Source organism: Ursus arctos, unplaced genomic scaffold, assembly GCF_023065955.2.
Source record: "Ursus arctos isolate Adak ecotype North America unplaced genomic scaffold, UrsArc2.0 scaffold_21, whole genome shotgun sequence".
Classification (NCBI taxonomy): domain Eukaryota; kingdom Metazoa; phylum Chordata; class Mammalia; order Carnivora; family Ursidae; genus Ursus; species Ursus arctos.
Window position 1 is genome coordinate 1,427,944 of NW_026622886.1, and position 12,982 is coordinate 1,440,925.

Sequence of the window (12,982 nt, forward strand, 5' to 3'; positions counted from 1 at the left end):
AACACAGGCAGGGGGAGTGGGAGAGGAAGAAGCAGGCTCCTAGCGGAGAAGCCCGATGTGGGGCTCGATCCCGGAAAGCCGGGATCACGCCCTGAGCCGAAGGCAGACGCTTAACGACTGCGCCACCCAGGCGCCCCAAAAAGAGCATGTGACTCTTGATCTCAGGGTTGTGAGTTCGACCCCTACGGTGGGTGTAGAGATTACTTAAATAAAAACCTGTAAAAAAATTTTTTTGAAGATCTTATTCATTTATTAAGCACGAGCAAGGGAGAGGGAGAAGCAGACTCCCCGCGGAGCAGGGAGCCCGATGTGGCTCGATCCCAGGACCCTGAGATCATGACCTGAGTCGAAGGCAGACGCTTAACCAACTGAGCCACCCAGGCGCCCCTAAAAAAATTTTTTTAATGCAGCAGTTAAAGAGAATACAGGAGATGCAGGAACTGTCTGCATTCATGTGAATAAACCTTGAAAATGTTGAGTGAAAAAAAAACCAAGTTTGCAGAACAGTATGTACTGTTGATAGCTTAAAGGTTTTAATGCCATATATTATAGTGAAGTTATACTACCTCAGGAAAGTGGTTGCCTCTGGGGGGAGAGAGAGAAGAGAATGAGACAAGGTGGAGAAAAGGGGTCTTCTGACTGCCTGCACTCCCACTTCCAGTGTATGTGCACCCAAAAGAAAGGAAAGCGGGGACCCCAGCAGATGCCTGCATGCCCGTGTGCACAGCAGCATTACAATAGCAAGAGGTGGAAGCAGCCTAGAGTCCATTAACAGGCAAGCAGGTTAAAATGTGGTCAATATACACACGTACTGGGTGCGCAGTCGGTTGAGCGTCCACCTCTTGGTTTCAGCTCAGATCTGATCTCAGGGTCATGAGATCGAGCCCCGTATTGGGCTCCATGCTCAGCAGCGAGTCTGCTTGAGTTTCTCTCTCCCTCTTCCTCTGCCCCCACCCCCTGCTCACTCTCTCTCACCAAAATAAATATATCTTTAAAAATACACACACACACACACACACACAGTGGAGTACTGTTCATTCATAAGAAGGGCTGAACTTCAGACACGTGCTACAATATGGATGACCCTTGAAGCAGTGTGCTCGGTGCAAGAAGCCAGACACAACAAGTAATGTGACTGCACTGGTAAGAGGCAGCTCGAAGAGAGGTTGCTAGGGGCTGGGTGAAGACACAGTTACTGTCTCTTGGGTGTAGAATTTTTCTGTTTGGGATGACGAGAAGGTTCTGGAAATGGGTTGTAATGGTTTGCACAGCATTGTGAATGCATTTAATGCCACTAAATTGTACAGCTACAGGGTTAAAATTGTAAATTTCATGTAATGTACATTTTATGTAAAATGTAAAAGACCAAACTACTGATCTTTTAGGAGTTCGTGTAGGTGAATACCTTAAAGACCTTGGGAGTATAAAAAGATTAATATATAAATCTGCATTTAACCTCCTTGGTTTGCCATTGTAGGGTATTCACACAATGGATACTGTGTAGCAATGAGAACAGAATTTTGTTTATCAAAAGGCATCATAGGGGGTCTGGGTGGCACTGTTAGTTAAGGATCCACCTCTTGGTGTCTGCTCAGGTCATCTCAGGGTCCTGAGATAGAGCCCTGCATCGGGCTTCGTGCTCAGTGTGGAGTCTGCTTGACATTCTCTCTCCCTCTGCCACTGCCCTTCCTGCTCATACTCTCATACATGCTCACTCTCTCTCTAAAATAAATAACTCTTGGGGGCGCCTGGGTGGCACAGCGGTTGGGCGTCTGCCTTCGGCTCAGGGCGTGATCCCGGCGTGATGGGATCAAGCCCCACATCAGGCTCCTCCGCTGGGAGCCTGCTTCTTCCTCTCCCACTCCCCCTGCTTGTGTTCCCTCTCTCGCTGGCTGTCTCTCTGTCACATAAATAAATAAAATCTTTAAAAAAAATAAAATAAATAACTCTTAAAAAAAAAAAGGCATCATAGGGGCACCTGGCTGGCTCAGTCGGTAGAGCTTGCCACTCTTTATCTTGGAGTCATGAGTTCAAGCCCCACATTGGGTGTAGAGATAACTTTAAATACTTAAAAAATAAAATATTGGGGGCACCTGGGTGACTCAGTTGGTTAAGCATCTGCTTACGTCTCAGGTCATGGTCTCGGGGTCCTGGTATCAAGCCCCGAGTTGGGCTTCCTGCTCAGTGGGGAGTCTGCATCTTCTCCCTCTGCCCCTCCCCCACTTGTAATCTCTCTCTCTCTCAAAATCTTCTAAAAAAATAATATATATTGCAATTATTTTCTCTCTGTGACTTGCCTTTTTACTCCCTTATTGATGTTTTTTTTTCTTAGTTTTTGTTTTTAAGTAATTGCTACACCCAGTGTGGGACCTGAACTCGTGACCCTGAGATCAAGAGTCACATGCTTCACTGACTGAGCCAGCCAGGTGCCCCTGCAGTATATATTTTTAAATAATTTGGAATATATAGAGTCTCTACAAGTTAATAAGACAACTCATTAGAAGAATGAACAAAAAGTTTTGAATGGGGACTTCACGAAAAGCATATAAAAAGCTGCTTACTCTGTTAGTCTTCAGAGAAACGCACATTAGAATCGTGTGGTGCTCCCGTACCTCAGTAGGACGGCAAAAGCGCAAGACCGACGATACCAAGCATTGGTGAGGCTGGAGCAAAGGAGCTCCGACACTGCTGGGGAAAGTGTAAATTCCTACAAACACTCCGAAAAGCTGTTTGGCAATATCCACGGAAGCTGAAAATAAGCATACTCTATGGCCATAGGTCTATCCCAACAGAGATGGGTTGGGCTATGTTCTCCAAAAGACGTGCAAATGGAGCACCTGGGTGGCTCAGTCAGTGAAGCGTCTGCCTTCGGCTCAGGTCATGATCTCAGGATCCTGGGATCAAGCCCCACATTGGGCTCCCTGCTTCTCCCTCTGCCCCCTCCCCTTGCTTGTGCACGGTCACTCTCTTTTGCTCTCTCTAAAATAAAATCTTTGAAAAAACAAACGTAACGTCGCCAGCAACCCTTTTCGTGATAGCCCCACCCTGGAAACAACTGAAATGTCCGTCAAGAGTGGAATGGATTCATTGCACCATGTGGTACCAAGAAGGTGGAGGTGAGAACGGTCCACCCAAGCAGGGAGGAATATTTTAGCATCAGTGTTGTTTAGAATCACCAGCGTGTGATGACAATAAAGAGCAAGCCAACTGGGTCCCATTGCATTTAAGTTCCCTCCCGACCGCACACCCCCTTATTGCCTGCATCAGGCAGGCAGATGGCTCTCCCGCTTCCCCCCATGCCACCGTTGTGGAATATTTATGGAATGGAGTGCTGAAATGCTGTATAAAAATTAAACAAATTTTAAAAATATGCATCACAGATGAAGTTCACAAACACAATGTTGAATGGAAAAAAACAGGAGTACACACACTGCCATGTCACTGACATGAAACTGGCGGAGTGAAATAAAGCACAAGCACAAGCCTGTGGTATGGCACTATTTCTGGTTTAAAAAAAAGAAAAAAATCCAAGCAAACTGAATAACGACAGATATAAATCCACCAGAAACATGGATCTGAACAATCACAGGATGTATAAAAGTTTGCTATGGTTTACATGAACTGTTGCATTAAAAATTTTTGTTTTGTTTCAGTGGGCTCCACGCCCAGCCCACTGCAGGGCTTGAATTCATGACCCTGAAATCAAGACCTGAGCTGCATCAGAGGTTCAACCGAGCCACCCAGGCGCCCCTGTTGCATTTTTTCTAAATGTACATGTGCCCAGGAAGATAAGTATTTGGATGTTGTTTTGCAATATTATTTGTAATAAGATGGAGGCCAAAAAAAAAAAAAAAGTTGGAGGCAACCAAAATCTCCAAGATTAACGGATAAGTAGAGTTGCCACCTGTATACAATGGAATATTACACAGCAGTTAAAATGAACATGACTAAGAAGAATCAACCAGGATCACTCGATAATTTCATGTTGAGTGAAAAAAAATTGTAGAATATCGTGTGTAGAGTGTTAGAGAATGTATGTCAATGTGTAATAATCAGGACACAGTGAACCATTCTTGGGCACCTGCTATGTTCCAGGTGCCGACATGGACCCTCACAGCAACACTGTGAGCTAGTTCCTAATACTGCTTTTTCAGAGTAGGAAATGGAGGCTCAGGGACAGGCAGTCCCACCCGACATCCCACAGCTGGGAGGGAGCCCAGGTCTGGGACCTACAAGTTGGCCCCGAGACCCCCCTGCCTGCCAGCAGGCCCGGGACCCAGCTCTCCAGGCTGGGCTCTCAGGCCTGGCCCACGATCCTGAGCCCTGAGCCGGCGCCAGGCAAGAGGCCCTGTAATTCCAGACGCCTCTCCCGCCCCTGCCTGCCCCTCCTTCACCTCAGCCTCCGTCTGGGCTGCCCACAATGCCTCCCATTCAGCCCCGTCCCTGCTGCCAGGCCTGCGGGCCCAACAGGGGGGCTCCCGCGGCATCCAGGCTGGACTGGCAGCGCGAGGCGAGGCGGCATGGAGGGGTGAGTCTTTGGGCCTTGGGGAGTACCGGGGGGTCTAGAGAAGCGGAGGGGCTGCAGGCAAGCCCCTGGCCCTCTCTGGGCCTCTGACAGGTTGGGGGACAGGGGCTCTGGGATCTGTTGGGGGAGAGATACTCCAAGGGTGTCTCCGAAGTGGTTTCTGAGGAAGGTGGTAAAGGGGAGGGCGGCTGCTTCAGCAAGCCTCCGTGAGCGCGTCCCTTGGGGCTTGTCTGAGAGCTCAGCAGGCCTCTGAACCTGGACACTTGTCCCTAAGGGCTCTGTCCCCACGGGTCCCCCTTCCCCGGTCCACCCTGAGCCTCAGGAGGATGCCAGCAGCCCCGGCCTTCAAGAGGACTGGGACCTAAAGGAGACTGAACAGTTGGCGGCGACGAGCAGTGAGGGGCTGAGGGTGGGGGCACAGCCCAGGGACCGGCAAGGGCTGCCCGGAGGCCGCGATGAGGGCTGCGAACAGCAGGAAGAGCCGGGGGCCTTAGGTGTCACAGGCGGCAAGGAGGAAGCTCTGTCGTGTGTGCTTAAGATTGGAGAGCCAAGGGCGACCCTGGAGAATTTGAGCACGTTCCAGGTGGGATCAGGAGTCAGGACTTTCCACCAACGGCAGGGGGAGATGCTGGAGGGTTTTCAGTTGGCGGTGTCGGAAGCCCGTCTGTATTTTGGAAAGTTCCCTAAGGTTGTTGGTGGTGAGCAGTGTGGGGGAGTCAGGAAAACCCCGGTGGCAGCAGTCACCCCTAAGAGGCAATAGGCAGTGGTTGTCGTTGTGAGGAGAAGGGGTCCCACTGGCTGATGGATGGATAAGTTGGGGGAAGATGGACAGGGAAGGGGATGGAGCTGCCCAAAGCGCAGCCCAAGGCCATCCCCCAGCTCTCCCATCCCAGTCCGGGCTGGTGGGGTGGCATCAGAAGGACAAAAGGGGAATAAACAGAGGCCTAAGCCTCCTGCTTACCTGCCAATGTGACTCTGACCAGCCAGTAAGGCTCCTTGAGCCTCTCGGACCCCATAATACCTGGTCCCCCAAACCTTGCCTTACACACTCGGGCCCGGCCTGGGCACCCCTCTGGCTGCAGGCCATCTTCTCACAGTGGGTGCCATTATGCTCTCTGCCACCGTGTCTGTCTGGGGACTGGTTGCTTCTCTCTCTGCCACCCTCACACTGGGAGGTCCAGGCCTCCCCCTGGACCCAGGAGCCTCACCACAGCCCGGGCACACCCTTGGAGCCTTCATGTCATCCTTGGCATTCAGCAAGGCCTCACTGAGCTGCTGGGCAGGCAGTCAAAGAGACTTGCCAGGTTGCCTTTCTGAGCCTCAGTTTCCCCCAGTGTTAAAGCTCACAATAGAACCTTTGCTGCATGGGACTCAGGGCAATGACGCCTTCCCTGGGGCCAAAGGAGGAAGACACCTGAGGGGCTCTGTAAACAGGAGCTGGGCTCAGTGAGTGCACAGCGTGGGACACTTGCCCCTGTGAACAACTGACCCTTCCTCCCTCTCCCAGGCCCCAGAGCGTCTCCTTGGTGCTGCTGCTTCCTCTGCTGCTACCACTGGGACCAGCTTGGCATACAGCTGCCCAGCGCTGCCCACAGACATGTGTTTGCGACAATCCCAGGCGGCATGTTGCCTGTCAGCACCAGAACCTCACTGAGGTGCCAAACGCCGTCCCTGAGGTCAGCAGGGTGAGGGGGGCAGGGAGGACAGCAGGAAGAGCCTGGGTTGGCACAGGTGGATCTGCCACTGCCTGGTTGGGAGACCTTGGCACGTCACTTTTCCTCTCCAAGCCTCAGTCTTCACATCTGTAAAATGGGAATAACAACCCCCACTAGGGAGACATCTACTTAAAATTCTATGTGATTGGAACAAGTGGATGACCTATAAGATAAATATGGAATTGGGACACCTGGGTGGCTCAGTTGGTTAAGGGTCTGCCTTCAGCTGAGGTCATGATCCCAAGGTCCTGGAATTGATTCCCGCATCGGGCTCCCTGCTCAGCACAGAGCCTGCTTCTTCCTCTGCCCCTCCCCCTGCTTGTGCACATGCTTGTTCGCCCTCTCTCTCTGATAAATAAACAAAAAATCTTTTAAAAAAAGATAAATATTGAATTAATTATAAACCCTGTGGGACAGAACTACAACAGGGGATATAGTAGAATAAGATAAGGTCTCTCCTCTGTGGCATCAAGAGCTGGGGGGGGAGAGAGAAGGTAAATGTGCAGCGACAGTTCAATGTGAAAAGTGTCCAGGTGGCTAGGGAGGAAGACTTCCTGGAGGAGGTGTCGGGGAGCAGGATGAAGAGAATGAGGAAAAGGTGAGGGGGAGAAGAGTGTCCAGGTGAGGAAACAGCACGTGCAAAGGCTGTAGTCCTCCGCTACTCAGCCTCCCCCTACCTCTCCCCGCTCAGCTGACTCAGCGGCTGGACCTCCAAGGCAACATGCTGAAGGTGATCCCCCCAGCTGCCTTCCAGGATCTGCCTTATCTGACACATCTGGACCTGCGGCACTGCCAGGTGGAGCTGGTGGCCGAGGGCGCCTTCCGTGGCCTGGGCCGCCTGCTCCTCCTCAACCTGGCCTCCAACCGCCTGAGCTCGCTGCCGCAGGAGGCCCTGGACGGGCTGGGCTCGCTGCGGCGGCTGGAGCTGGAGGGGAACATGCTGGAGGAGCTGCGGCCGGGGACGTTCGGGGCGCTGGGTGCGCTGGCCACCCTGAACCTGGCCCACAACGCCCTCGTCTACCTGCCAGCCATGGCCTTCCAGGGGCTGACGCGCACGCGCCGCCTGCAGCTGTCCCACAATGCGCTCAGCGTGCTGGCCCCTGAGGCCCTGGCCGGCCTGCCCGCCCTGCGCCGGCTCAGCCTGCACCACAACGAGCTGCAGGCCCTGCCGGGGCCGGCCCTGTCCCAGGCCGGCGGCCTGGCTCGCCTCGAGCTGGGCCACAACCCCTTCACCTACGTGGGCGAGGAGGATGGGCTGGCGCTGCCTGGCCTTCGGGAGCTGATGCTGGACCACGGCGCCCTGCAGGCCCTGGACCCCAGGGCCTTCGCCCACTGCCCACGCCTGCACACGCTGGACCTCCGTGGGAACCAGCTGGCCGCCCTGCCGCCGCTGCAGGGCCCCGGGCAGCTGCGCCGCCTGCGGCTGCAGGGGAACCCTCTGTGGTGTGGCTGTCAGGCCCGGCCATTGCTCGAGTGGCTGGCGCGTGCGCGCGTGCGCGCGGACGGCACGTGCCGGGGGCCGCGGCGCCTCGGAGGGGAGGCCCTGGACGCCCTGAGGCCCGCAGACCTGCGCTGCCCTGGGGACAGGGCGGAGGAGGAGGAAGAGCGGCGGGCCGCCGCGCGGCCCCGCGCCCCCACCGGCGCCCCCCAGGAGGCTGACGGGGCAGCCCAGCCCTGCCCGCGCGCCTGCGTGTGTGCCCCCGAGTCCCGGCACAGCGGCTGCGAGAGCCGGGGCCTGCGGGCCGTGCCCCGCGGCTTCCCCAACGACATCCAGCTCCTGGACCTGAGGCGGAACCACTTCCCCTCGGTACCCGGTGCGGCCTTCCCGGGCCTGGGCCGGCTGGTGTCGCTGCACCTGCAGCACTGCGGCATCACGGAGCTGGAGGCTGGCGCCCTGGCGGGGCTGAGTAGCCTGATCTACCTCTACCTCTCGGACAACCAGCTCTCCGGCCTCAGCGCCGCTGCCTTGGAGGGGGCCCCCCGCCTGGGCTACCTGTACCTGGAGCGCAACCGCTTCCTGCAAGTGCCCGGGGCCGCCCTGCGCGCCCTGCCCAGCCTCTTTTCCCTGCACCTGCAGAACAACGCGGTGGACCGCCTGGAACCTGGGGACCTGACAGGCCTGCGAACCTTGCGCTGGCTCTACCTGAGCGGCAACCGCATCACCCAGGTGTCCCCTGGAGCAATAGGCCCAGCTCCGGAGCTGGAGAAGCTGCACCTGGACAGGAACCAGCTGCAAGGGGTGCCCACTGGGGCCTTAGAGGGGCTGCCTGCCCTCTTGGAGCTGCAGCTCTCGGGGAACCCGCTCAAAACCCTGCCAGATGGGGCCTTCCGGCCCGTGGGCCGCTCCCTGCAGCACCTCTTCCTTAACAGCAGTGGCCTGGAGCAGGTGGGCACCGCAGCTTAGGGGTGGGGGAGGCAGCAGGAGGCCCCTTGCAGCATGCACTCACTCAACAAACACTGCTGCCCCCACAGTCAGGCCTGAGGCTGGGCTTGGTGGCCCTGGGATAAGCCAGAGACTATGCCTGCCCCCAGGGAGCTCAGGTGTGGTGACAGACCAGGTGGATTCCAGTGCCACACAGCGCGGCCAGCCAGGGAGGGTACTGCCAGAGCATGGAAGAAGGAGGAAGTGGGTCCATGGGGTTCTTGTGCACGTTGAGGGTGGGGCCGGAGCCACCAAGGGGATTTGCCATTATGCGGGCATGTTCAGGCATAGCAGAAAGAACCATGAACTGGGAGTCCAGGTGAAGGTGCTTTGGGATCAGACCAAGCAGGGTTTCCATCCCTGCACTGCCCTTTCTGCCTGGGCCATCTTGGGCTCTCTACTTCCCTTCTGCATGGGGCTAGCGCCCAGGCCTAGGGATGAGACGGGCCTGGCAGGAGCTCACACCAAAGCTTGGCATCTTCTTGCAGATTTCTCCCAGGGCCTTTTCTGGCCTGGGGCCCTGGCTCCAGAGCCTGCACCTGCAGAAGAACCAGCTGCGGGCCATGCCTGCCTTGCCCCATCTCAGCCAGCTGGAGCTCATTGACCTCAGCGGCAATCCCCTCCACTGTGACTGCCAGCTGCTCCCACTGCACAGGTGGGAGCCTTCACCAGGACTCTCAGCTGGGGACCCACCAGCTGTCAGTCAAGCCCCACCCTCTCCCCAGGGCACCACGCTGTGCCAGCTGAGCATCTTTGGAGGGGAGGGTCCTGCCAGAACCGGCTACTGTGCCTGAGGGAGCCAAAGTACATGGGCTTGGGGTGGACTTCTCTGGGCCTGGATTCCCTCACCCGTAACATGGGAATGCGATTGTCCCAGCCTGGTGGGTGGGACCTAATAAATATTTGTGGGCTCTTCATTAATTTCATAAGAAAATAACAACAACCTTAGACTCCGGCAGAGCTGGGCTCCAGTCCTGCTCTGTGACTGACTAACTTTGGGCCCTTTGGGACTTCTCTGTGCCATTCCCTCATCTGTAAAGGGGATGGAAGGAACTGTATCCACCTCACGGGGGTTCTTCGTGAGGATGACACGGTCAGCTCGCATATATAGGTTGATTTGAACAGTGTCTGGAGCACCATAAGCTCCCTGCAACTATTTATTACTATTACTACCCCCTTTATACAGAAAAAAGATCTGAGGATTGAAGTGACTCACTCAGAGTCCCCTAACTGGTGAGGGGCTGCGCCAGGATTCCCTCCAGAGTCTGCCCTCACCCACCAGGCTCCCCTGCCCCCAGTTCCCGAGGACCTCCTTGCTCCCCTCAGGAAGGCTCAGCACAGTGGGTTCCCTGAACTCTCTCCTCTCCTCAGATGGCTCATGGGGCTGAACCTGCGTGTGGGGGCCACCTGTGCCACCCCTCCCAGTGCCCGTGGCCAGAGGGTGAAGGCTGCAACTGCTGTCTTTGAAACCTGCCCGGGCTGGGCTGCCAGGAAGGCCAAGCGGATGTCTGCCCCCAGGCCCAGTGCCAGGAGAACCCCCATGAAGGGACGACGGTGGACAGCAGACAAGGTTGGCCTGGGGGCAGGTTTCAGGGAGGCCTCGGTGGGTGGGTCAGGTTCCAAAGAGCCCAAGGTATCAGGGATCTGACTTCTCTTGGTCCTAATTCACGTGGTTCCAGATCTGGACAATGACTATTGCTTCCATTCGTAATATCTGTCCCTGCTCTTCGCTTCCTCCACCTCTGGCTGGGCCCAGGTGGGTTTGTGAGGAAATGACTACACCCCTCATCCTGTGGGACAGTGGCCTTTCTGAGAAGCCACAGAATACCTGGACCCAACGTGTTCCTAAAAGCCATGCTGCCGTTACTGTATTTGCTGGATCATTGTTGATTCCACCCCTTCCTGGCCTCAAGGGCCTGGCTCGGCCTGGGACGGAAGGAGCAGAGGCGCAGGTGCTGTTGCCGCTGCCTCCCGCTGCTCGTCAGCCACACGCTGGCCCCTGCTCTGTGTTGTTCCGTCACCCGCCTGACATTTATGTTCGCGTACTTGAGCCCTCGGTTGTAGCAAAATTGTGCAGCACACAGTGAAGGGTGAGCAGGATATGGGGGCCCTTGCATGTGGGAACCCCTGCTGTGTGGCGAGGGCACAGGGAGGGTCTTTAGGAGAAAGGTCAGTCCTGAGAAGGAAAATGAGAACAGAAGGGGGGTCCTGGTAAGACAGAGGGCTCAGCCTGCCTCTGGACTGGCGTTTGCAGGACTTGGAGGCCTGGGAACCATGAGATGGTGTATTAGCTCTCAGGGGCTGCTGTAAAAACGTACCACAAATGGGAAGGCTTTGGACGACAGATATTTTTGTCTCACTGTTCTCAGAAGTCGGAGATCAAGGTGTTCACAGGGCTGTGCTCCCTCTGGAGCTGTAGGGGAGATCCTTCTGAGCCCCTTCCAGCTTCCGGTGGCCCCGAATGGTCCTTGGCTTGTGGTCGCACAACTGTAATCTCTGCCTGACTTCACTGGCATCTCCCCATCCCTTCACATCTTCCTGCTGGATTGGAGTCCAAATTCCCCTTCTAGAAGGTTATGAGTCATATTGGATTAGGCCCCACACTAATGACCTTGTTCTAACTTGATTACCTCTGTGAAGACCCTATTTGCAAGTAAGGCTTCATTCTGAGGTATATCTTCTTTGGGGGGAACACAGTTCTCTTCATAAGTGTTGTCAGGTAGGCTGGGAGGAAGGAACCCTTAGAAAGACCCCAAGCTGAGGGTGATCAGTTGTGCCTTAGAGGTCAGATCTGGAACTAGCATTCATGACAACGGCGTTAATCTCTGCAGACTGTGGCGCCGACTTCCTGCCAGGTGGCCTGTTGAAGAGCGTCAGTCAGTGCCCTCCCCCTGCAGCAGCCCTGGGGAGCTCCTGCGGATGCTGGACTTGGCGTGGCCGCAGCAGGTCTGATGGCTCCAGCCACAGGTCTGGGCTTTTGTTAAAAGGGAAGACCCTGCATCCTGACTCCCGCCCGTGTAATGGTGGTTGCAGCAGGAACTGGTACATCCGAGACCATTCCACCCAGCCACCCTTTCGGACATGGAGATCTTCCACCAAATGTTAGCCCTGGAGCTATAGGTCTTACATTCTTGTTGAAAGTGGCAGTTTAGTTTCCTCCCAGGAATACAAAGGAATTGAAAGATAGGGGCCCTGGGAGGCCTGGCTGGCTCAGCTGGTAGAGCGTGTGACTTTTTTTGAGCATGAGACTATTGAGCTCAACTCCCATGTTGGGCATGGAGCCCTAATACTTAAAAAAGAAAAAAAAAAAAAAAGGAAAAAGAGAAAGAGAAGGACCCTGACCTTGAGGATCAGACAGGGCCCTGAGCCCTGTTCTGGGCGGGCTCACCTTGCTCACGGCCACAGCTGGACCATGCATGCATCACGCTTTTGAGGCCCAACCTCTAGCATGCTGTCTGGCATGTGGAAAATGCTACAGAAAGGACACTGAATGAATGAATGAATGAATGAGAGTACTTACTGGTGGTAATATGGCAGACCACCCTGGGTTTAATCTCCCTGCTGTCATTTAACAGCTGTGAATTTAAGCAAACAAGTTACGCAACTCTGATAAGCCTTTTTCTCCCCCATAATATGAAGTCAAGGTGTACCTCAGGGTTCCTGTGAAGATGGACTGTGTAAACGTGTGTTTACCCTCATACTCGGCGGATGAGGCTGTTACAGATGGCAGTTGCCTCGCTTCCCCCGCCCCTGGAGCAGAGTGTCTAGACTGGGGAACAGTAAAAGAATGGTGTGTGCATTTGCACTTGGTCTAATCTACACTGGGGAGCCACTGCAGGTCATGGAGCAGGAGGCACGGGGAGTAGAAACAGTTCTTCAGGTCTCACAGACAGCAGCCCCCCCCCTCCCGCTGCTGGACTCCAAGGTCTCCGGTTCTCCCCAAGGGCAAGTGAGGTACAGAGTTGGTCCTGTGCCTGGAGTGAAAACCTCTCAGAAGCCCACATTCCATCTGTGATGAATCAAGTGGATCTTTCGGCCCCAGCAGCACGAGTCACGTATTTTCAGGTCACACTCATGGGGGTGGGGTTAGTACCAGGCTCCTGCAGCAGACAAGGTGCAGTCTCGGCCTCTGGGGAGCTCAGGGTCTTGCAGGAGAGGAACAGCAGAAACGTAAAGAAGAGTAACCCAGCGTGTGGTTGCTATGGAGATGGGGCGCTTAAATGAGGACATTTATTCTTTGTGCTCATGTGTGAACCCAGCTTTCATAATTGATCCCATGAGGTGACAGATGAGAATACACTCCTCTCTAAGAGACAGAAA

General features: G+C 55.1%; 2 protein-coding genes across 2 annotated transcripts; both read left to right on the forward strand.

The window, feature by feature from the left end:
* Positions 1-4,103: 4,103 nt before the first annotated feature.
* Positions 4,104-8,651, forward strand: LOC113241572 (chondroadherin-like protein). The gene is made up of 3 exons (XM_057316138.1): positions 4,104-4,124; positions 4,800-5,223; positions 6,867-8,651. Exons 1-3 carry the CDS (start codon positions 4,104-4,106, stop codon positions 8,642-8,644), a joined length of 2,223 nt encoding a protein of 740 aa, XP_057172121.1. The 3' UTR covers positions 8,645-8,651.
* Positions 8,652-9,099: 448 nt separating this feature from the next.
* LOC130544432 (chondroadherin-like protein) lies at positions 9,100-10,310 on the forward strand. The gene is made up of 2 exons (XM_057316139.1): positions 9,100-9,317; positions 10,034-10,310. The coding sequence occupies exons 1-2, from the start codon at positions 9,100-9,102 to the stop codon at positions 10,308-10,310; spliced, it is 495 nt and encodes a 164-aa protein (XP_057172122.1).
* The last annotated feature ends 2,672 nt before the right edge of the window (positions 10,311-12,982 follow it).